This window comes from Meleagris gallopavo, chromosome 4 (assembly GCF_905368555.1).
Source record: "Meleagris gallopavo chromosome 4, MGAL_WU_HG_1.1, whole genome shotgun sequence".
Classification (NCBI taxonomy): domain Eukaryota; kingdom Metazoa; phylum Chordata; class Aves; order Galliformes; family Phasianidae; genus Meleagris; species Meleagris gallopavo.
In genome coordinates, this window is record NC_139407.1 from 46,761,462 (window position 1) to 46,784,529 (window position 23,068).

Consider the following 23,068-nt stretch of genomic DNA (forward strand, 5'->3'; position numbering starts at 1 on the left):
ATTCCCAAATTTCCTGTTTTCTGAAGGCAGTTAAATGTTATAAACATCATCTTATGTTGGCCAAGTAGCAAAGGAACTTGAGGGTCAGGTTCTTCACTGTCTTATAGATGCACACTCCTGTCCTTACTTGTGGGCATACTGGTGTGATGTGTGAGATTATAAGCAATGTTCTCATTTTTCATGTTACTTTTGATCGGAATGTATAATAGCTCCCACTCTCCCAGTAAATGGAGAAGTGCAGTTAACCCCATCTCTTCTATATGAGGAAGGAGTTATCTGGGGAGCAGCCACATCTCAATTGGGATACTGAAACAGGCATAAATGGCAGGTCAAAAATTGTAAATATTTTTCTTAATATTTTACATGATATATCTTTCTGAAGAGCATAAATTGAAGTGTTACATTAAAAACTCTGGTCTTTTTCCTGACCTGCTTTACCTTTAATACATTTGATTGTGGAATAAATTTACATTGGAATTAGAGATATTTGTCTTCTGCCATGTGAGCAGAGTAATTACTGAAAGTACACAATGTAGTATTAGGTGTTAGGCTAGATTTTGATCCAACTAAAGTGTGATGTAAACTCCACTGAATTCCGGAAAAATAGCTGGGTGGTGATTAATTGAACAGAACTGCTGGAACTTGAAGTCGTGGAATGAGTATTCAAAGTGGGAATGATTTTTTTCTGATATGCACAGAAGGGAGAAGTGTAATTTCAACACTAGGTTTGTAACCAAGCAAGAAGTCCTGCTGGAGTTCTACCTTCTCCAAACCTTCCTTGGAAATGCGATAATTTATCACTCTTCAATCTTCTGTAAGTATTATAATGAACTATCACAATTGTGGGTAATGGAATATGAGAGGAATGCTCTGCTGTTATGTATCTGATGCTCAAAGATGGTGTTTGCTGTAGTTACAGGGAGACCTAATTTATATGGCATTAGGATAAGGCTTTTATTTTGGAAACCAAAGCTTAGCTTGGTAATGCCAATCTCTCAAATGATTATTCTAGAGAATATTAAGCCCTATAGTTTTTAATAAAAAATATTGAAGTGTTTGTCATTGTGCTGTTCTCCTGAAAAAAGGCACTCCTTATGGCTTCATCCTTAGATTGAACAATTCAAGTTTCTGTTTAATAATAAAAGTTACTTTCCTTGTAAGTTTTAGGCTTTCAGTAAGGTCTTCTATTGATCTAATTGCAACTACCTTATTTCTTTTTTTCTTTTTGTAGTATAAATATTCAAAACAAAAACAAAAAATGACAACAACATGTGGTTCCATTTCTGATCACCAAGTCACAATAAACCTATATAGTGACAGCAGTAAGATTTTCAGATTGTTTGATATCACTTATTATGCAAAATCTTGGGGAATTTATGGTTTTTCCTCATGATGACGAGTATGAAATTATGCTTATGAACTGAAGCCTCTTCAGATTTTCTGCTTAAAATTACTTAAAAGTATTTATACTTAATTTTCTGTTTTGTTTCCCCTCCACAATGAGTTTTCAATACTTGTCTGTGCAGTGACACTGAACTGTGTTCACTTTCACAGCTATGTGTGAGATTTCTAGCTGACTTCGTTTTTACTCTGGGAAAATTGGAATTAGAAGAAATAAATGTTGAGAAGCTTTGGAAAGTCTAGGAGGCAAGGACTGTTCAAGGCATTTTCAGCAGACTACTGAAGCAAATTCAAGTACAGCTTTAAGGTCACAAAAAATTGAAAGAAAATAATGAATCTCTTTCATCCTTAATCAGCTGTTCTACCTTTCATAGACATTATACAGAGCACCTCCAAAACTGACTATCGTGCAACATATCCTAGTAGATTTTTTGCCCTGCAACTCTCAGTTCATTTATTTTTGTCATAAATACAATCTCTAAGATTATTTGTGTGAATTTGTATATTTATATATGTCTCTTAACTACAGAACAGGCGGCTGGATTTCTTTGGCATAGGTTTGGCATCCATTTTTTGGAAAAAAAAAAAAAAAGGAAACTTCTAATTTTCTTGTTCATGTATCTCTAATTTTGAATTCACTTTTCTTTCACTTTGTGTGCTTTTAAGCGTGAGCAGTACAATGTGGAATGCTCTTCTTACCTTTTCTCCCCTTCCCTCCCCTCCACTTGATTGAAATCATGAAGTCAGCACCATGTATGGTGGACTGGCTGTTACAGCTTACCTCCTCTCACTTTTTCTCCTCAGATATTCTGCACTGCTCTTTGCATTACTAAAGCTACAAACTGCAATACACTGTGTGTTGTGGCAGGTGGATCTTTTACTTGATCATATTCCAGGACTCTGTAATGCAAGACAAAACCTCTACTACTATTTCAGTAAAAATTTGATTGACTGGCTCTACAACATAATAGTAAGCCGTGCTAGATTTCTCTTCCAAGTTGTGTATTTACTAGCAGCACAGCAATATGGTGACTCAGTGGGAATTGGGATTAGCAGCATTATTTACACTGATGACAACATGCTACTTCCCTGGTAAATGTCAAATGGTGTGAATTTGGCAGGATATGTAATGTCCTCCCAGAAGAACAGATTTTTATCCTTTCCATTCCTTCCTAAAAAAACAAGCACTGCGGTGGAGTTGAATAGGAAAATATTATTTAATTGCTACACAAACAGTTTTCATGTTGCAGCTAAACAGTACATAATGCCAGGTTTCGGTTGCTTTAAGCCTTCCAATTTTTGCATGAATTTTTCTATGAATTAACTGAAATCCCCCAGTTTTGGAAGCCTATGCCTTTATATAGCACATCTCTGATTTTCTGATGTATTAATTCACATGTGTTATGTAGAAGGCTCAATAATACTGTTATAAAAGATTAAGATTAGTCTTGCAAAATCAATATTGAGGCATAAAAAAATGTTTCTTTACTCCTCACTTTTTATTCCCTTAAAGAAAGTAACATCTTTTCATTATATGCTTGACTATTCTAATTAATAACTAAAATTCTTCTGTGGAACTTAAAAACTGCATTGATTCTGGTGTTGGTCTTGTTTTTGCTTTTAACCTTGAGGGAAGTAAGTGCCCAAAATGGTGATTAGGCACTTAAAAGACTTATCTACCCAAGGAAATTTAGTAATTATGTGCAGATCTGCCTTATGGGATCAATTCTCTTTAACATCTTCATCAGTGACACTGACAGTGGGGTCAAATGCATCCTCAGCAAGTTTGCAGATGTGTTTACAAGCTGTATAGTGTTGTCAACATGACTGATAGTTGGGATGCCATCCAGAGAGACCTACACAAGCTTGAGCAGTGGGCCCAGGTGACCCTCATGAGGTTCAAACAAATACAAGTGCAAGGTCTTGCCCCTGGGTCATCGCAGCCCTCACTACCAATACAGTCTGAGGGATGTAAGGATAGAGCATAGCCCTACTGAAAAGCATTTAGGGGTACTGGTGGATAGGAAATTGGACGTGAGCCAGCAAAGTGTCCTTGCAGCTCAAAGAGCCCACCGTATTCTGGGCTGCATCAAAATAAACGAGGCCACCAGGGTGAGGGAGGTGATTCTGCCCCTTTGCTCTGCGCTCGTGCCACCTCACATCCACATGTGCAGTGCTCAGTACAGGAGAGATGGGAGCCTGCTTCAGTGTATTCAGACTGGGGCTGCAAAATAATCCAAGGAATGGAACACCTTCTCTACGTGGGGAGCCTGTGAGAGCTGGGGCTGTTCAGCCTGGAGAAGAGAAGACTGCAAGGTGACCTGATTGTGGCCTTTTGATATCTAAAGGGGAGCTATAAAAAGGAAGTGGGCGCACTCTTTAGCAGGGTCTTTTGTGATAGGACAAGGAGAAATGGTTTCAAACTAAAAGAGAGGAGATTTAGTAGTAGGATGGGGTTGCTGGAATGTTATGTAGCCAACTGTGAAACTGTTGAAAATTTTTCAAAGAATGCTGAGGCTGATTAGAAAGGCAGCTCTGGATTATGTTACAGGTAGATGGCCTTAGTATTAATATATGCCTGCTTATCAGCAGGTGTGTGATGGCTGTATCCTCTGGTGATCAGAGGCTTATGAAGAGAATTTCAATATTGAATAATACTGACTCTTTGTTAGACTGGCCAGTAGGAACTGCTTTATCTTGGATTCTAATCCCAACAGGATGTACCTATTATACAAACTACAAAACAGTTTAAAATTGCAGAGAATGATTGAAAGCTTCTGTGTGGAGCACAGATAGACTATAGGAAGAGGCTGCTGAGATATCTGAAGGAGCTAACTGTGGAATGCTGTACTAACACAGTATTTCTTGCAGCTTGCAGTGTTGTTGATGTTTACATACTTAAATGTAGTCATAAGGATAAAGTCACCTGATGTCCTGGCATTTGCTTTTATCATTGCTACTTTTTCCCCAGGACTTGGCATATGACTTTTAAACAGTGTTCTTGCTTGTTTTACAGATTCTAGGTTGGCCTTATCATAGGAAAGATGTACTGCAACTGTTATCGTCTCTTTGTTCTGTAAGAAGATGACTAAGTTTGTCAGTTCCGTGCTATGTATTGCTGTGTTGATGATCCCATTCCCATGAATCTTGGCTCAGCTGCTGCACGCTATGCTAAATTTGCAGTCTGACTTCATTGAAGTGCAAAGTTGGCTTGCTTGTCAGAAAGCTGGTAATACATACAAAACAATCCAGTATTTTGTTTTTTGGCTCTAGTAAATGCTTATGTAGGCTTAAGGAAGTTTCAGGATTTCCACGTCATGTGAACATCTGTTTATAGAGTGCCAACCTTGTTAAATATTGAAGAGTTTAGATTGACTCATATTTGTGCATCATTTTAGTGTGGTAGTGAACACCAGTACCCATCAAAGTTGAGCTTAAATGGAAAAGCAAATGATCTGATGAATTTTTCTTTTTTTCCTTTTTTTTGTTTTGTTTTGTTTTTTTTTGGGATGGGGAGATTTTTGGTTTATACATTCTATTGAAGATACTGACCATCAGATTGCTTCATAAATCTGCCATACTATTTAACAGTAGATTGTACGGATTTGTTTTAAAGTATGCTGAGAGCTTTGTTAGTCTTATTATTCACGGTCAATGGCATGCAAATCCACTTGTCAGGGGAAGGAAGCCATATTAATTTTACATTTTACACCTGTGAGGAGAACTGTTTAGTTATCCTATCTCCATGCCAAGTGAAACAGACTTTTGCTTGGAAAGAAGAGAAGGCTCCAGGGAGACCTCATTGTGGCCTTCCAGTACTTGAAGGGGGCATATAAAGAGGAGGTGGCACGGCTGTTTACGAGGGTGGATAGTGATAGGACAAGTGGGAATGGTTTTAAACTGGGACAGGGGAGGTTTAGGTTAGATATTAGGAGGATGTTTTTCACCCAGAGGATGGTGATGTACTGGAACAGGTTGTCCAAGGAAGTTGTGGATGCCCCATCCCTGGAGGTGTTCAAGGCCAAGCTGGATGTGGCTCTGGGCAGCCTTGTCTAGTGGTTGGTGATCCTGCCCATGGCAGGGGGTTGAAACTAGATGATCTTTGAGGTCCTTTTCAACCCAGGCCATTCAGTGATTCTATGATATGATTCTATGACTTTATGCTCTGGTACTAGCAAAAAGACATCTAACATCAGGACATGGAAAGAATTCGTACTGAATGTATTTTTCACCATTTCAGTTAAGGTTGTTTTAAAGGAAAAAAGCTCTGCAAAATAGTATGCTAAAAATTAAAGCAAGAGTTTGTATGGTTTTGCAATACAGTTGTTCCAAAAATTGTTTGCAATACTACAAATATTGTTTCATTGGTTGTGATATAACAGTTTCCATATTCTCAAATAAATTAAACTTGCCAAGTCATTCATTGACCCTCAAAACAACAGACTCTTGATTTACATGGCACTGGGTTACAGATGTATTAGCTTGGGCTTCAGGAGCTGCTAGTCATAGTTACTGTGCTCCAGCTGTTTTGAACATCCTATTCTATTCCATTGTCCCCGGTCAAAGCATAGGGTGGGAGTTCTTTAAATGTTTCTGTATATACTTTTTCTTTCTATACATTGCTCTTTCATTAGTCCATATGATTATGAATCTCTTCTGAAAGATGACATCCTCTTGAAATAGGGTACAGTCAAGCATAGTACTTAGAACTTGTAGTTTGCTGGTGCTTCTGAAATACGGAGCTGGTCAGAATGATAGGCTGTTTCAAAGGAAGAGGAAGGTGTCATTTACATACGCAGTAAATTGGCCTGTTTTATAAAAAGCCAATCTTCATCAAACACATGGAAGCTAGCTGGTGTTGCATGCAGTGATATGCTGCATTTGATGAGAGCTTTCAGACTTCATTTTGCCTTTCTTAACTACAGCATTTTAAATGTTTCTCAAAAATCTCACCCAAATGTCTCTAGAAAGTGAGTTCCTTTCTGAATCCAGAGTGAAAATGTAAAAAATGTGGACTCAGTGTTTCCCGTGGAGCCCCATCTGGAGCAGCACTACAGCTCTGTGTTGGCTCAGGATAATTGAGTGTTTTCCTGACTTGCCCTTGAAAAGGAATCTTTACTTGAATAATCCCTTCATTTCTTGGGTTGCATTTAATTTGACTTTTATTTGATTTTCGTATTTTATTTCTTGTTCACATACTTCCAAAATAAAAGCTACTGAATGGCAGTAGGTTTGTGTTTCTTACTGTTATTTGAAACAAACAAACACACACACACACACACACACACACACACACACACACACAAAAACACCAAAAAAAAACCCACCAAGCAAGTAATATATTTTTAGGAGGCAGCAAGATTTTATGCTCCTTTGCCTAAGGGGAAGCCTTGTGGTGGCCTGCAGATCCTCATGAGGGGAGCAGAGGGGCAGTGCTGAGCTTTGCTCTCTGATGACAGTGACTTGACCCAAGAGACCTGCATGGAACTATAGGTTGGGTGTTAGGATAAGTTCTTCACCAGAGGGTGATGGACATGGAACAGACTCCAGGGCAGTAGTCACTACCCTGAGCTGCTAGAGTTCAAGAAGTGTCTAGACAGTGCTCTTAAACATATAGTCTGATTTTTGGGTGGTCCTGTATGGAGTTAGGAATTGAACTCGATGATTCTTGTGAGCCCCTCCCAACTCAGGATGTTCTATGATTCTATGATAAATAATTTTGTTATTCAAATTATCACAGTATCCTTTTACTACTGATATGTATCACAACTGAAATATCTGTGTTTTAATTAGTACAAATCAAATGTAGTGTTTGAGTATGTTTCACAACGTAATGGTTAATCTGACCTTTGCTAATGTCAACAGAAATTGGTTCTTTAAGTTGTGGCTGGGGAATCAACCTTATTTAACATTTTTATTAGTGATGTTGGCACAAGGCAGAACTTAGGTGAAATTTTCAGATAATGTAGGAGTGTGAGATAGCATCTGTACAGAGAAGGAATAGACTAATGTGGTAAGAATCGGATGACCAACATTTAATAGAGGACACAGGGACACATGTATACTGTCATTGAAAATAATTTTTCAACTGGAGGAACCAAAAAGGAGAGTCCCCTGAGAGTTTTTAAGGAAAATGAGTTGTTGTTGTGGTACAGTGTTGAATAAGGCCAGTGCAAGACAGGGTTTGTGAGGGAAGGTGGTGACAGTGTCCTGGTGAACTCACACTGGGAATTGTTACATGTTCTGCTCCGTTTCAGCAGATTTGCATATGCACATCATAATACTGAGGAGGAAACTGGCTTTCTCTCTAGACATTGAGTTCCTGAAGTATTGGAAGTTATGTGTACCAATGGCAACAAAGAAAATACTGAGTAGATTTTAAAAGTCACACGCTTGGACAATTTGAAATTGTACAGGTAACTTCATTCTTGAATAAATACTGTAATGGGACATGAGTAGTGGATGAAGCAACAGCAGGTCTCATTTGACAGCTGCAGTTGCGGGGGAGAGGAGGCATTTTGTGTACATTCTGATGGAAAAAACTGCCCACAACAGAAACAGAGGGGACTGCAACATGCCAGGGAGTCTGGCTGGTCTCTGTCTGTCATACCAGTATCTATAGTTGATGCACAAAAGGGAAGGATGCTGAAGCGAAGTGGCTGCTGAAAGTGATGACGCATCTTATGCTAGCTTCAGGGCAGGTCTGCTTCACAACTTCTCTCCCAATCTGTGGGCTGCAATTATGGCAGGTAGCCCTCTTGGTCTATTGCAAACACTCCTGTCCTGGTTGTGTTTTATAATTTAAACTTAGCAGTCTTAAAAGAGTGCTCTACTGTTCATGGATCACTGATAACCCTCATGTGAAAGTATCCAATTGCACACCTGTGTGTATTTCTGCACTTCCCAAAGAGTGACTCAGGCTGCCCTTTTCAACAGTGCAATAGTTGTTTCTTTCAGGACATAAGTTTCCTTTGGTACTTATGCAGTAATTCCAGACTTCTGCTTCTTCAAATTGCGCACGTGTATAAAAATTAAAAAAATGTATTGACACAGTTCTGTGCAGAAAGGAAAATCATGAAACCTAGGAGGAAGTGTGGGATAGACTAGTGGATAGTGAGGTGGGTTGAGAACTGGCTGACTGGCAGAGCGCAGAGGGTCATCGTTGGTGGTGCAGAGTCTGGCTGGAGACCTGTAACCAGTGGTGTCCCCCAGGGGTCTGTGCTGGGTCCGATCTTGTTCAACATCTTCATCAATGACCTTGATGAGGGGATAGTGGCCACCCCCAGCAAGTTTGCGGGTGATACGAAGTTGGAAGGATTGGCTGACACACCTGAAGGCTGTGCTGCCATTCAGCGAGACCTGGACAGGCTGGAGAGCTGGGCAGTAAGAAACCAGATGAGGTTCAACAAAAGCAAGTGTAGGGTCTTACACCTAGGGAGGAATAATTGCATGCACCAATACAGGCTGGGGGATGAGCTGCTGCAGAGGAGCTCTGCATAGAGAGACCTGGGCGTCCTGGTGGACGACAGGTTGGCTATGAGCCAGCAGTGTGCCCTCGTGGCCAAAAAGGCCAATGACGTTCTGGGGTGCATTAAAAAAAGTGTGTCCAGCAGGTCGAGGGAGGTGATCCTCCCCCTCTACTCTGCCCTGGTAAGGCCTCATCTGGAGTACTGTGTCCAGTTCTGGGCTTCCCAGTACAAAAAAGACAGGGATCTCTTGGAAAGAGTCCAGCGGAGGGCCACAAAGATGGTGAAGGGCCTGGAGCATCTCCCCTATGAAGAGAGGCTAAGTGAACTGGGTCTGTTTAGCCTTGAGAAAAGACGACTGAGAGGGGACCTGATCCAGGTTTATAAATATCTGAGGTGTGGCAACCATAGTGGTGAGGCCAGTTTCTTTTCAGTGGTACGTGGAGACAGGACGAGGGGAAACAGACATAAGCTGCAGCATAGGAAGTTTCACACGAATGTGTATAAGAACTTCTTCACGGTGAGGGTGACGGAGCACTGGAACAGGCTGCCCAGGGAGGTTGTGGAGTCTCCTTCTCTGGAGATTTTCAAGTCTCGCCTGGACGCCTACCTGTGCGACCTGGTGTAGGGAACCTGCTTTGGCAGGGGGGTTGGTCTCGATGATCTCTAGAGATCCCTTCCAATCCCTACAATTCTGTGAACATGTGAACCTGTGATCCTTTAATATATCAACCATGAGCTGGCAAATATGTCCGCTGGTGAACTGGCTGCTGTTCATGTGTGTATATGTTACAGCTTCAGATAAATTCAAGCTAGTAATACTACCAGTGACTGGTTTGTTCTGCAATGAACAGAATTTGGGGCCAGCATTCTGATCATGATGGAAGTGTTGGACATGTCCCGTGATATGTATAGGTAGCTCTGAAAGTAATGCCTCCTATTTCTTTTCATGGAAACTACAAGAAATACAAGGAGCACAATAGCACTATTTGATAAAGCAAATTCTCAGTTACACAACACTGTTTTTCAGCATAGTCACCACCGTTAGCTGATGTAGGTGGATGAGCTGACTAAGATTTCACGGTGCTGTTGCCTTTGCTGAAACGCACTATCCCCCGCCTCACTGTACTCACATCCATTGTTTGGTTTTCATGAGTATTCAGCTAGGGTCAATGAAATTCGATGGGTAAAAATGTTTATACATGGAGGAATTCAATTCCATACCTTTGCCATACCTATGCACTTTCATGTCAGACACTGTTTTGTCAGAGTACCCCTTTCCTGCCATCTGTCACATGGCAACAACATGTAATGGAATATTGTTGGAAAGGTTTGCCCTCTACTGCCGTACCATCCACGTCTGCCTCTGACATCATGGGCCAACATAATAAAATAGAAATCATATCTTCCAGAGCAGTCCTCATATATGTGTTTGCATATTTTTATTCCTTTTTTTTTTTTTTTTCCCCCAGATATTTTTTCAGCTCCTATTTCTGTTTCCTTGAGCAAAACAATTAAGTACAATTGATGCAGCCAACAGGCGTGGTTGTCACTCTTCTCACTGTTCAAGGCACTGGTACCTCAAATAATGCCCCATTTATACTCTGAGCACTTAGCTGGAGAGAACTGCTGTTGGATGAAAGCGAGATTGCTGCCTACTTTCTGTCTTTCTCTTCCTTGTGCTGTGAGTTTTGGCTGGATTCTTTGGTACAGAGGGAAAGAAAAGGGGAAGTAATAGAGACAAAGCTACAGCAGCATGTGATGGTGCAAGGCGATCCTTGAGGAGCATAAATCAGAGATGTGCAAAATGTATTTTTGGTGTACAGCAAGAGGTTATTTAGTTCTATCTGTATTTATGCCTGTGTTGCTTCTGTAGAATACGCGTATCTTACCAGTGATTAAATCCTTGTCTCTTGACAAGCAGTGTGCTTCTTTGCAAAATATATTCATGTTTTATATCTAGAAAGTGCAGGGCTGCAGGTTCAAAAGTCTGCTTTTCAGATACGTTTCCAGAACGAGGTTCAGGTGGGGTTATGGTTACTCTTACATGCAGAGAAGAACAGAGAAGAAGAACTCTCAGAAATCAGTAAAATATTAAACCCTGCTAGGTTTGCCATCTCTAAATTTTTATCTGTCCTTCAGTTTCTTACACAGCCTAATAAGTACTACTTGACTTAAGTGTATCTTTCACAGTGACATCTAGACCTGCCTGAAGACAGAGATTTCACCACTTTTCTTAGTTAATAACTGGAAGGGTGTAGTAGATGGAAGACTGGTTTATTCACTGGTTCATTTGCAGCTGGATAATTTATTGCCTGGGGTTAATGTGAAAATGCATTGGCTTTATTTCTGAATGAACAGGAAAAGGGGAAACTTGGTTTGGTAAATGGCATTTTCTCTGCTCTGGAAGATGACTAGAGTTCCTAATGTATGGTAGTTACATTTCTAGAGAAGAAAATGCTAAAATCATTATGGCTGGTAGGTCAGTTCTAGACTATTTTTATATTATCAGAGAAATATGCAAACAAAGAGAATTTTCTTTGAGGGTGAACCTGGAAAAAACCCTAGCCAAGAATGTTTAGCTTCATGGTAGTAAATTTACATAGGGATCTCATTGAGTGTGAAGTATCAGGTATGTTTACCTGTATGACAGTCACAGGTAAAAGGAATTGCTGTTTATAACTTTATATGCTATTAAATCTATTTCCATGAACATGTGATATTTTTACTCTTCAAGATCAAGCTACTATGAATATTTGTATTTTTCTTTTAATGTTTGATTATAAAGTTTCCATTGCTTCTATTCATGTGTTTATTCTAAGAATGACTAGTATTTTTTTGTAATTTTGCAGAGTACAGATGCCAATTCAAATGTGAGGAAAAGAACGAATGCCACAGTACAGTCAGAAGCTGATGGTGGGAGTCGAATTGACACAAGGCACAGTTCCATCCAGCCTCCCTCTGTAGCTCAGGGGTCTTCTGACATTACACCCCATTCCCTTTCTGCATCAAGTCCCAACCCTTTCACACGTATTAATGCATCAGAGACATTATCTTCTGCAAGAGCTACTCCTCCAGCTCCTCCTTCTACCCCAATTTTAACTGGATTTGTATCCCAGCATGCCACAGTTGGATCCCCTTCCATTCAGCACTTGCTTGGATCTAGACTGGAGCAGATTCAGACCACCACACCTCATACATTAGGAGCATCTGCAAAACCATCTGCTGTCACACCACCTGTTCCCCCTGCCTCTCATTCTGGCACTAGTAAGATAGACAAATACGCACGAATTTTATTTCCTGTTACCTTTGGAGCATTTAACATGGTCTACTGGGTGGTGTATCTATCCAAGGATACCATGGAAAAATCAGAAAGTCTAATGTAGTTTTGCTGCTATGTAGTAGTTCAAAAATTATACTCACATTTGATGCAGAGTTTCTTCTTTTGAAACTATTTAAAAAGTCAGTAATTCTTATTTATAAAAGCTGTGTGCTACTTTCCCATTGTAAAGGCTGGAGATCTTGGGGATAATGAGGTAATTCTTAATAATAGGTAACGAAATTCTCTTCCTCCCTTCAGCTAGGAGTGAGTCATCACTCTTCAGACAGACTACTTGCCTTTGGGAGAAACATGCACAGGGAAAAAGTCAAAGATGGAGGTGCACAACTGTGCAGTGGAATTCATCTCCACTGCAAGGAATTATATGTGTTGATTATCATGGATCCCTGAGGCACCTAGTACTGTCATCTGGACACAGCATTGCATTTCTTGAATGCAAGGCCGATGTTCTGAATATTTTGACAGTAACTGCTAGAAAAGAACTTTTTGTGCTAGGCTAAAATTGGCATAATGGGGGGAAAATGAGCAATGGGAAAAGAAAATAGAGTCCAGCCTGGGAAAGTACAACTCCAGAAGAGTTATGCAAAGGAGTTATAGAGCTCCATATATTTTTACGAAGCATTATTTTGCATTGCAACCTTGGAAATTCTCACTTCAAAATAAGAATGAATTAACCTTATAAAATCTGAAATCTGAAGTAATTCAGAAAATTGGAATTTTTTGTTTGGTAAGGTGATCTTAAATGTGATTCTTCTTAGACCGTGCTGAGCAGCTTGAGTGGATTTATTTCTAAATTACATCACATGATAGAATGGAACCAGGTCTGCAGCGTTCAAATTTTTGAATTCTCTGTTCTTTCCTTTGGATGCTTTTGGATTTGTTAATTGTTGTTTTGTTTTGTTTTGTTTTGTTTTCCATATTTTTCAGTGACACTCCTCTGATTTCCTTCGAACACATGTTTTTTCTCTCTCTTTTATTATATAATGTTTGAGTCAAGTTAAATTTACAACGAATTTTGAAGTGGCTTCAAAATCAAGGAAAACATATTTTCCTGTGCTTTGATATGTGTGGCTATGGCACAACTTTGAGTGAATGTGAGACAGCCTTTTGTGAAGGAACACTGTGACATAAATCCAAAAAGCATGTTTATAGATGAAGCAGGGGAAACACGAGGTGTATTTATGGTCCATTAGTTTTTGTTACATGTGGATGATTTCCTTAGTGGTTCAGTGTACAAACAGACAACTTCTTTATTTAAAAAAAGAAGTGAACAGTTTAAGCTTGATAAAAATCTTATCAACAGTGTTCTTCTCACCTGTATGAGCGGAGGATATGCTGGCCATCAGTCTGAAGATTTTTGTGGAGTTCCGTTTGGCTAGGCAAACAGTTAGCATTTCTATGCAGGTGACAAGTGAATATCAAAGGCCAAATTCTCAGCTGTGATCTGGCTGTGTTTTTAAAGGATTAAGGAGAAGCCAATTCTCCTTTGCCTGGACTAATGATTAACTACAGTTAATTGACATAGCAGATTGGTAGCCCATTGTCAAAGTTTTATGTTGGGGCCATTGAGGTGGGTGTTCTGGAGTTCTATGCTCAAGTAATGATAAAGTGACTGAGAGTCTGATGGAAGCCACAAGTAGCTGGGGTAATCAAGACAGTCCTACACAGAACTGGGATGAGAATCACTGTACAGTGACCATATATCTCTATCAATCCAAACATAGTAACTATTTTGCAACTGAGAATCTGACCTGCTAGCTTATAGGATCTTGGAGACTGTAAGAGGTGTATAATACAGCATGTACCATGGATTCTAGGCTACTATTTCATATAGAACATTGGAATGTACATGGTAGGATTCATAGGATTTGGAATGTCTTACGTGTCTTTATCATGATGTAGTAGTATAAACAGTTACCTTACTCTTTTTTTGTTCTGAATGAACTGAACTGATGTTCTCAAGAAGGTAGACAGAGTCCTCACCTTTTATGTGTAGAAGAAGCCTGAGATTAAAGTGCTGCGTAGAAAACCATTACACATTCCAAAACATGGGATTGGAAATGGAGCACGCATGCAGATTGTCAAGCTGCAGTAGTTTGCATCTTCAGATGTATCACTGAGAGCTGTGGCTGTGTTTCCCTAATTTAGTCACATTATTGCAGATTGTCAGAATAGCAGATACTCTACAACAGAGATAATTTGTTTATTTTGTGAAGCTGAAGAAAAAAACCCTAATCCTCTGGCAATTGTTGATCATAATTGCACAAAGGGTAATTTTTTTCTGGTATGAAGAACAATGACTTTATGTGTTGAGAACCTACTGTTTGCTCCAAAAGTTATTGAAATTACTCTTTGCTTTTCTCTCTGATGAAAAACAAGGATGCTTTTGCTTAGACAGAGCTCTAAATGATTTACTCTAAACCGCTGTCTCTTCCTTTCCACCTAACTGCTCATTTAATCAGCTTTTTTTGTCCATTGTTCAGTAGAATCAACATTGGTTCAGGCTGTTTAGCCAAGGTAGAAGTAAATGTGCTATTTGGATTTGTTTGTAGGTCCTGTTTCATTTTAAAGACTTATAAGAAGGAGAAAAATGATTGCAGGAATTATTTGAATTAAAAGTACTAATTTCTGTGCTTCCTTGTTACAAGAAATTTTTCATGATATCTCAGAACAAATATGTTTTTAACCCATCAGTCAATTCCTGAATTACCTTCTGGTGCTTGCATGCTTATATTCAAAATGAGATATATATATATAAAAATCTCATTATGAGCCTAGGACTAATTTATTGTACTGTGCTACATAATTGTGTTACAGTATAAGAAGAAATTACCATTATTAGCTTTCCAAAGTACATAAGGGCAGTGTAAACCGGGAGTTTTTCATCATATTTAATCTCCTTGCAGAATGATCAGAAACAGTAAATAGCCTGCAGTATACTCAGAAATACTGGCAGGTTCTGAATACTGTGCAAGTTAGAAGCATGAAAAAATAAAAGCAGGAATATACTTAAATATGGAGGATGAAATGTTCGATACTGGTTAATAAAATCCAAAGGGAGAACGGTGCACATGTTATTTCAGTGCCCACATAGATCTCTAGGGCTGATTTTGATTGTAATAAACTTTACAGGAATTGTGGGTTTTTCGGTGTTTATTTTTATTTTTATTTTTATATTGTTTTTGTTAGGCGGTCTCTCTTGACAGTAACATAGCCATTTAGAACTAACCAACCACTTCAGTCATCTTTATTACCAAGAAAGAAAAGTGTATAAAGAGACAAAAAACCTTACCAAGAAACAAAGATCAATCCTACTAAGTGCTGTTTCCTCAGAGATATTGTTACCAATAGCAAAACTCCTAGTGATTTCAGTGATGCAGACCCAGCCAGTAATGGAGTCCTTTGAGAAGAACAGTTAAAAGCTCAGTTTGAGGAGATTGCCTTCACATGCATTGAAACATAGAAAGGTCAAATGTATATTAGCTCACTATTAAGAGTTTTCACTGCAGTTACTAGAATAATGAAGTGAAGAGGCAAACCTAGACCCCAGTACCACATGGTGACCTGAGCTCTTAGAGTTCAGCAGCTGAACTGGAGTCTGGCTTTTCTCCTACAGAATGGACTTGTCTCAATCAATTGGATATCAGTGGCACATTTTTGAGACACTCTGGGTTTCTCTTCCTGCATGATTTTTAGGAAAAAAAACAAACAGGTTTTGTAAACCGTTAAGTAATTCAATCTACATTACTTTACAATCTGACAAGAAGATCACATGATAACTGAATGAAAGAGGCAAATAATTTATTAAGGAATGTGCCTAAAACTTTTTGTTTAACAGGAACTAAAATTTATTGATTACAGGGAGTTCAAATGCAACCTTGGGCATCTCATCATTTTCATTACTTAGGATGGACTTTGCAAAAAGCTGGGAAAGCCAAGTGTGTGTAGATAATAGGATTGAACCACTGTTTCAAAGAAAAATGAATGCACTCATCTTTTGAATATGTGCAGAATTTCTGTTTTCTTGCATACCTCCTGCATGTCATTCTGATGCAGTGATCCTTATGACGCAGTGAAGAGACTGCATACTGTGTAAGAAAATCAGAATTCACGGTGTATATTTATCTAGATCCAAACTTTACCATCTGCCTTGTGTTATTGGAGACGGAGGGAACTTCTATTAAAATGAATAGCTGTTCTATGGCTAACGCTATTATAATTACAACACAGATAGCTGAAAAATATTGTTCCTGGATTTTTTTAATCCTAAAGTTAAACTGGCAGATTAGGAAAATATCAAATGCCTGGCTGAGAAGCCTAGGTGAAATATATTGTTTAGTGATGATGTGGATAAAACCAAGTATTGGAGAACTGCAGATACACGTGGCAGTAAGCTTACATGACACCACAGGAAGTGAGGAGAGTGGGAAATGTTTCTCTGGATGGTCTGATGAGCATAAAGCAAAACAGTGCACAGTTGGTAAATTTAGTGCAAATGCAGTGGTTAAATGGACTTATGGATATCGTTATTTAAAACAAACAAACAAAACAACAAACAATTTAGTCTAGGAAAGAAGCAACCAGTTAGGAGATGAAAGCCTCTTTATCCTTCCCAAACTTTTTTTTTTTTTTTTTTTTTTCCTAAGATCTAATATTTCTTTCACAGTGTGATTCAGAAGTAAGTTACTGATGTTTAGATTTTTGGGAGACAATGTACTAACATCAATGTGGGGCTTTTTATTGACTTAAGTACACTTCAAATAGGAAGTTCTGCTGGTTCTTCTGGAAGGAAAAGTGTATTGTTTTGCAAGAGTCTGATACACACTAATTCTTCACAGTCCTCACTAAGTCTTCATTTGTAGGTGTCTACTCAGAAGCAAGTTGTTGCACTTTTGAAGAATGTGAGTGTGGTGTGCAGTTTCAGCATGTTCTGCATTCATCAGACTTTGAAAGTAAATTTTTGGCATGTTCCAAGCAGGTGTGAGTAGCGTGAAGTACAGAGAATTCAGAAAAGGTCTCTCTTTGCTAATGTTATTTACTGTGTTCTTAACTAGAGGGAACAAAAAATGCTATTCTTACAAAATTAACAGAACTTGTGAAGCATACTTTGTGTTCACATGGATTAGAAAATGTGGTTCTGCTAGAGAGGACTTGATTCGAAGCAAGCCACTGCAACTCACTATGTTTTCTGGTCAGAATTCTGTTTTCATTATTTTATGCAAGAGAAACCAAGAGCATCATGACATTTTTTGAAATAAAAATAAACTGGAGAAAAAAAAAAAAGCCTTGGAGATTCCCTTTTTAGGAGAACAACCAAACTCCCACCAGCTATTGAATGATCTCTTCAAATAGCAGCATAATTCTAGCATTTAAAAATACTACTGTGATCACATCCTGTATATGTTATAATAATCAAATCTCTGAATTCTGAGGGAAGCAGGCTCCAGATGCACTTGCAAGCAGTCTTACTTTGAAGGACTGTCTTTCTGGATGCAAAGCACGGTATGAGGTAGGTATTATTTATTTATTTAATCTTCATATCTCCATTTTCAAGAAAAAGATCCTGAAGAAAAAAAATTGTGCCACTGAATTAACCCTCAGCTAGCACAGAGAATTGGGTTATCTCCTGTTGTTGGTCTTGCTGCTGTTGATCTGTTTCAGCATTTTCTTTGTGTGTGTTTTAGTGAATGCTGTATTTATGTTGAAGTAACTGCTGTTAATTGGCATAGCATTCTATAGATGGTCTGTTGGCATAAAGAAGAGAAATCTCATTTGTGAATATGTTTTGATCCTTGGAAAAATCTTAGCTGGAGATTAGTAGAAGAAGCAAGTGATTCTATGAAGCACTGAGCTGGACTTCTGAGTTCAATGCATTGCAAAATTAAACTGAGTACTGACTTGTCTTGCTTCAAAATGTTGTGCTGATGTCTCATCTCCATGGTAAGTAAAGATACAGAAGTATGGAACACTTGGAAATTAAGAACATGTACAAGTATGTATTTACAGTGCTTTCAAAATATGAGATAGTTTAAAGCTCCTCACTATACAATAATTCCATAGTCTGTTTTACAGCTTGAAAACCTAGCTGCTAAACTTTGTGAGGTTATTAAATAAATCATTTTTTACTTCAAGTAAACTTTTTTTTTGTACGTACATGTATTTCATATTTTATCAGTTTATGGCAGTGTTTTCTGGCATCAGACCGGTTGTGAAGGTTTGAATAATTTTGAATAGCCATAGTTCCCATAGAATTATATTATAGCATTCTTTTGTAACAGATGGGTGCCTTTGCAGATCAATACCAGAAGCAATCATGGTGGAAATGAATCTACGTGTGCCTAATCCAGACCTTGAGAATATGAGCTTTATCTGTATGGACTGTGGATGGGAGCTGGCTTATGTACTACCAGCCTCTGAAGCGCTATGCACCAGACAGACCATATTATTATGCATTACATCATTAGGACTGTTATTACTCTGCCATAAAAATGAATTACTGCTAAAGGTAGTACTCCTACCTTATTGCTTTGTGTTGGGAGATGTACCCATGTGGTGATGGTGATCTGGCTGAAATAACTTGTCCAGCTAAAAGCAAGTTTATCTTGTGGCTGAGTTAGCAGCCTGCTGGATCAGTTTTCTGATTTGGCTCACTGTTGTTAGTGGTGCTACAAAGGAGGTGGTGAGAAGGGTGGAATTGATGTGATTTCACAATAACTTTAATCCAACCCAGAACAACTGGAGGATTCTTATTCTGACTCCACTGGCTTTAAAGAAGAGGCTTTCTGGAACCTTAGTTGCCATATGTGGCTGTTTTTACCACTACAAAGGTGATTTTGTCAATTTTGTTAATGATAAATAGTGGACAAAACAAAGAAACAAACAAACAAAACAAAAAGGCCAGGATTTATGAAAGAGCTTAAGTGAAGTTATTTGAGGCAAGAGGAAAGAAGGAAGAAAAAGGAAAGCATTAGTAAAGATGAAAAATTTAGTTACTTGCTACCAAGCAGTTATTTTAAGATTTGTACTATTAAAGGTACTAGAGCAGCATCTGGCAGGAAACAGCCTAGAAATAATTATTTCTTCATTATGAGTATAATGAGAAAGTAATAAAGAAGTTGCTAATGTTCTCTTACAAACATTTTATGTTCTATTGCAGTTGTTTTCATTAAAAAGGGTATTTTTGTAGTCATCCAGGAAGAATTAAGAGGCAGAATGCTAAAGTAGAAAGATTAAGCTTTATTAAATATCACTGTTTCTCTCTGGTTTAGAGAATTTCTATGCCAAAAATACAAACAATAACATTCTTTATCTTTCAGGAACTCCTTTCATTTTCATTTTCAGTAATGAAGCAATTTGGAACTTCTAGCATTTAACTTGCTTTATGTTTAAGAGACCAAATAGAGAGATTGCTGTCTGGTTTAGCACAGTTATAGGAGGAAGGAAAAAAATAACAACAAAAGCTTTCTTTACAATGTCAGCCAGTTTTTGAACTATCTTGCCTTCCTACAAAATCTGAAGACTTCATTCTTGTACCTAGATTCATGGGAGCTTTTTAGCACCAGACCTTTCTCTGGTGAGTAGTCTGGTCTGTACAACAGTTGTGGGGTACAGCTGCATTTGAACATCCACAACCTTGGCTCTTGCACAGCGTGGATTTTGTGAAAGGAAAAGATGAGTTTGTAGCACACCGTTTGCCTGCATGAGAACTCTCCTTGCTGATGTGGGAGAAGGTAGGAACCAATGGTTGGAAAGAGGAGATGAAAGGAAGGTGAGCTTCCAGCTTTCAGAGAGGATGCAGATCTTATACTGGCTTAAGCCACTTACAGAAATGCCCCTTAAACTTCTTCCCAACTGGGAGGCTTAGATGCGAGCTCTGTTTCTTATAGTACAAAATAGGCCAGACTGGAGCTGAAGAAACCTTCTTCAGCTCAGCATTGCTGCTACTGTAGCAGCACTGAACATCCCAAAGAAGGATCAAGGTTTACTGCACTCTGGTCTTCTCCTTGGACCTGCTAATCTGCTAATTGCTCTTATACGGAAAGCACTCGGACAGACGTGTATATGCATGGTAATGAAACTGAGCATGTTGCTGCTTGGTAAATGCCCATGGTCTCTGTGGTCATTTTCCTAGTCCTACAGTAGTTAAAAAAAAAAACAAAAAAACACAAAAAAGAGTCCAGCCTGCTGAAGAGTCCAGTTCCTGAAGCCCATGCTAGCAGCTAGTGGGCTATCCCAGAAGCAAAATAACAGCTCTGATTTTACAGATATAGTTACTATGCCCCTATGAGTTGTCCTGATGTAACTTAAACATTGCAAAAGATGCTTTCTCTTTTGAATCTTACTTCTCCATTACGCTATGTATTTGTGAAGAAAATAACCAAGCTCAGTACCCCTTACTTTCCCTCATTCACACTAAATTCTGATCTCATTTATATTTAAAAAATATAAAAAAAATAAAAGTGAATTCCTCACTTCACTGTACAACTGTTCAGCAGGAGAAGGTATCCCTGTTCTGGGTAGGAACAGCTGAGCCTTAAGACTGGAGACGTAAGTGTTTTGCTGAGGTAAGATATGAGAGCTATTAGACCTGCTCATTAGCAATTTAAAAAATACTAAATCTGTTATCTCTGAACACATGCTTCAGCATGTCCTACTCCTTTTTGCACTGTTTTTTTCCCCAGTAATTTTAAATAATTTATATTTATTTTATGGCATTGGCATTAAGCTGCTCTATTCCTCTTCCTGATGGCCAATGGAGAAACGCTGATTAGAAACTAAGCAGGCAGTATCAGTAATCACTGGCTTTGACTTGTAGCAGTAAAAATTATACAATGTAGTGAGGGGTATGTGATAACACTGCTGTGGCCAGGACCCTTCATTTGAAAGTATCCAAGTTGCAGCTGGATACCAGTCTGGTTGCAGGCACAGTATTTACTTGTGATAAATAAATCATCCATGTTATAGTTGACTCAATGTAACAGTTCCTGTGTTTCTCCTCACCTTTACCTACACCTAATAAAGAACATGGACCGTCTTTTCTCTTCAATTTTCAAATCATGGTGTTCAGAGAGATACTAATTTCTGTGACAGTGGCTAATTCAAAGTGTAATGGATGTACCAGCTGAAGAACAAAAAGAAAAGGGGAATTTCTGTTGTGGATACAGCAGCTGAAATAACTGTGTATCATTTTTAAGTTGGAAATGGAAAAAAAAAAAACAACAACAACAACAACAACAAAAAAAACAAAACAAAACCAGGAAAAAGTTAACATTGACAGGTTTTTTAATTAATTTTAAGCTTTTCCTGTGAAGCCCTGTCCATTGCAGCCAAAGCATTTGGGTTTAAGCTTAGACCACTGTAAGAAATACTCTCAGTAAAAAAGATGAAGCTTTTTGAAGTATTTTATTTAGTCTTTCTTTTCCATAGAAGTTGTGGCATGCAGATAGTAATGCACTGAACCACTGTAGTGGAAAAAGCCTCTTTAGCATCTTCTTAGGGAAGACCCAAATCTCCCAACTTGTCTATTTCTGCAATATATGAATGTCCTAGATGCATGCTGTGAGAGTTTGTTTGTGCCATGGCAAATTCTGATGTGTAATCCCTTTGTATTGACTCATACATGGGCAAAAACAAAAAGGAAATCAAAGCAAGGGAGGCCTTGAGGTTGAATTCTTTTACATTATTCTTCACACACATTTTTGTTGCATGGAACAATGTGGCTGGAAGATTGGAAGAATCAGAGGTTAACTAAAGTTTTGGAATGCATATATTCAGTGCTGGTCACCTGACTATACTAATAAAATGAAAAGGTGGTTTGATAGCTGTCAACTTGTTTTGCTATTGTGCAGCTTAACTGTTACCTTCCTGTATAATGAACATCTCTGTATTTGGAAAATAAATCCATCTTGCAAGAAAGATTGTGCAAAAATTGTTCCTATTATACTCCAGTGTATATTGCTGATGTCAAATAAAATACAATTGTGAGAGTTCTTAAACACTTGTCTTTCTAATTGTGGCCTGAAGCAGGGAGAGGAAGATCAGTAACAAACTTTGGTACAGATCCTCCTGCAGCTAGTGCTGGGACATTGATGTTGTTAATGAGTCAATCAACCTAATGCTTTACTTTTGGACAGATGAAGGAAAGAGTTTCATTAGCAATATGACGAATGGTAATGTGTTGTACAATTATTGAAATGACACCAATTTACTACACATTGTCAAGGTGTGTCTCATTAGGTTAACCAGCTGAGAGCTAAACAAATTACCTCACTTCTCTCACAGTAGCAGAAACAAATAATATTCATAGTAGTGGTGCCCGCTTCATCCTATTTTATTTCTTTCCTTGAGGTGCTGTAATCAGTGCTTACTCCTTGCTTTATCTGCCATCATGTTGGTTGTCACCTGCTCTATTTCATTACGTGACCAAAGGTGACTTTCTAATGATTTATGCTTGGGCCTGATGCAGCTCCCATGCATCAGAAGGCAGACTTCAGACTTGCAGAAACTGTGTTTCAGTGAGGATGGAAAGTTTACCTAGCAGTAAATACACATGAGGAGGGAGATGTATGGAAAAACCTTTTCAGTTTGTGCAGTGGCCTGTGCAGGGCAGGGAGTGGGGCACCCTTATTTCTTTTCCTATAGGTGGCCAGGAACGTCAGATCTTTTTTGCAGGCTGAGATGAGAGCTGTCAGAATGGCTTATAGTGCTTCAAAGTGCTGTAATTGCTGTTTGCCTCAGGGACAGATTTTGACACTGAAAAATCTGTTTGACAGCCACAGCTATTTCTTAGATTTGAGAGATTCTGCATCACTTTCTCCTGGCTTCTGTGGGTGTGCTTTACAAGCCTGAAGTGCAAACTGGT

At 38.6% G+C, this 23,068-nt stretch overlaps 1 protein-coding gene across 2 annotated transcripts in view; it reads left to right on the forward strand.

Moving 5' to 3' along the window:
- Window positions 1-22,202, forward strand: part of GABRA4 (gamma-aminobutyric acid type A receptor subunit alpha4) — a 46,698-nt gene extending 24,496 nt beyond the window's left edge. For both annotated transcript variants that reach the window (XM_085223220.1, XM_085223221.1), the window contains exon 9: window positions 11,720-22,202. In XM_085223220.1, coding sequence (XP_085079346.1) covers window positions 11,720-12,253 — 534 coding nt within the window. In that variant the 3' untranslated portion in view covers window positions 12,254-22,202. The remainder of the gene's footprint in view (window positions 1-11,719) is intronic.
- Window positions 22,203-23,068: the final 866 nt, after the last annotated feature.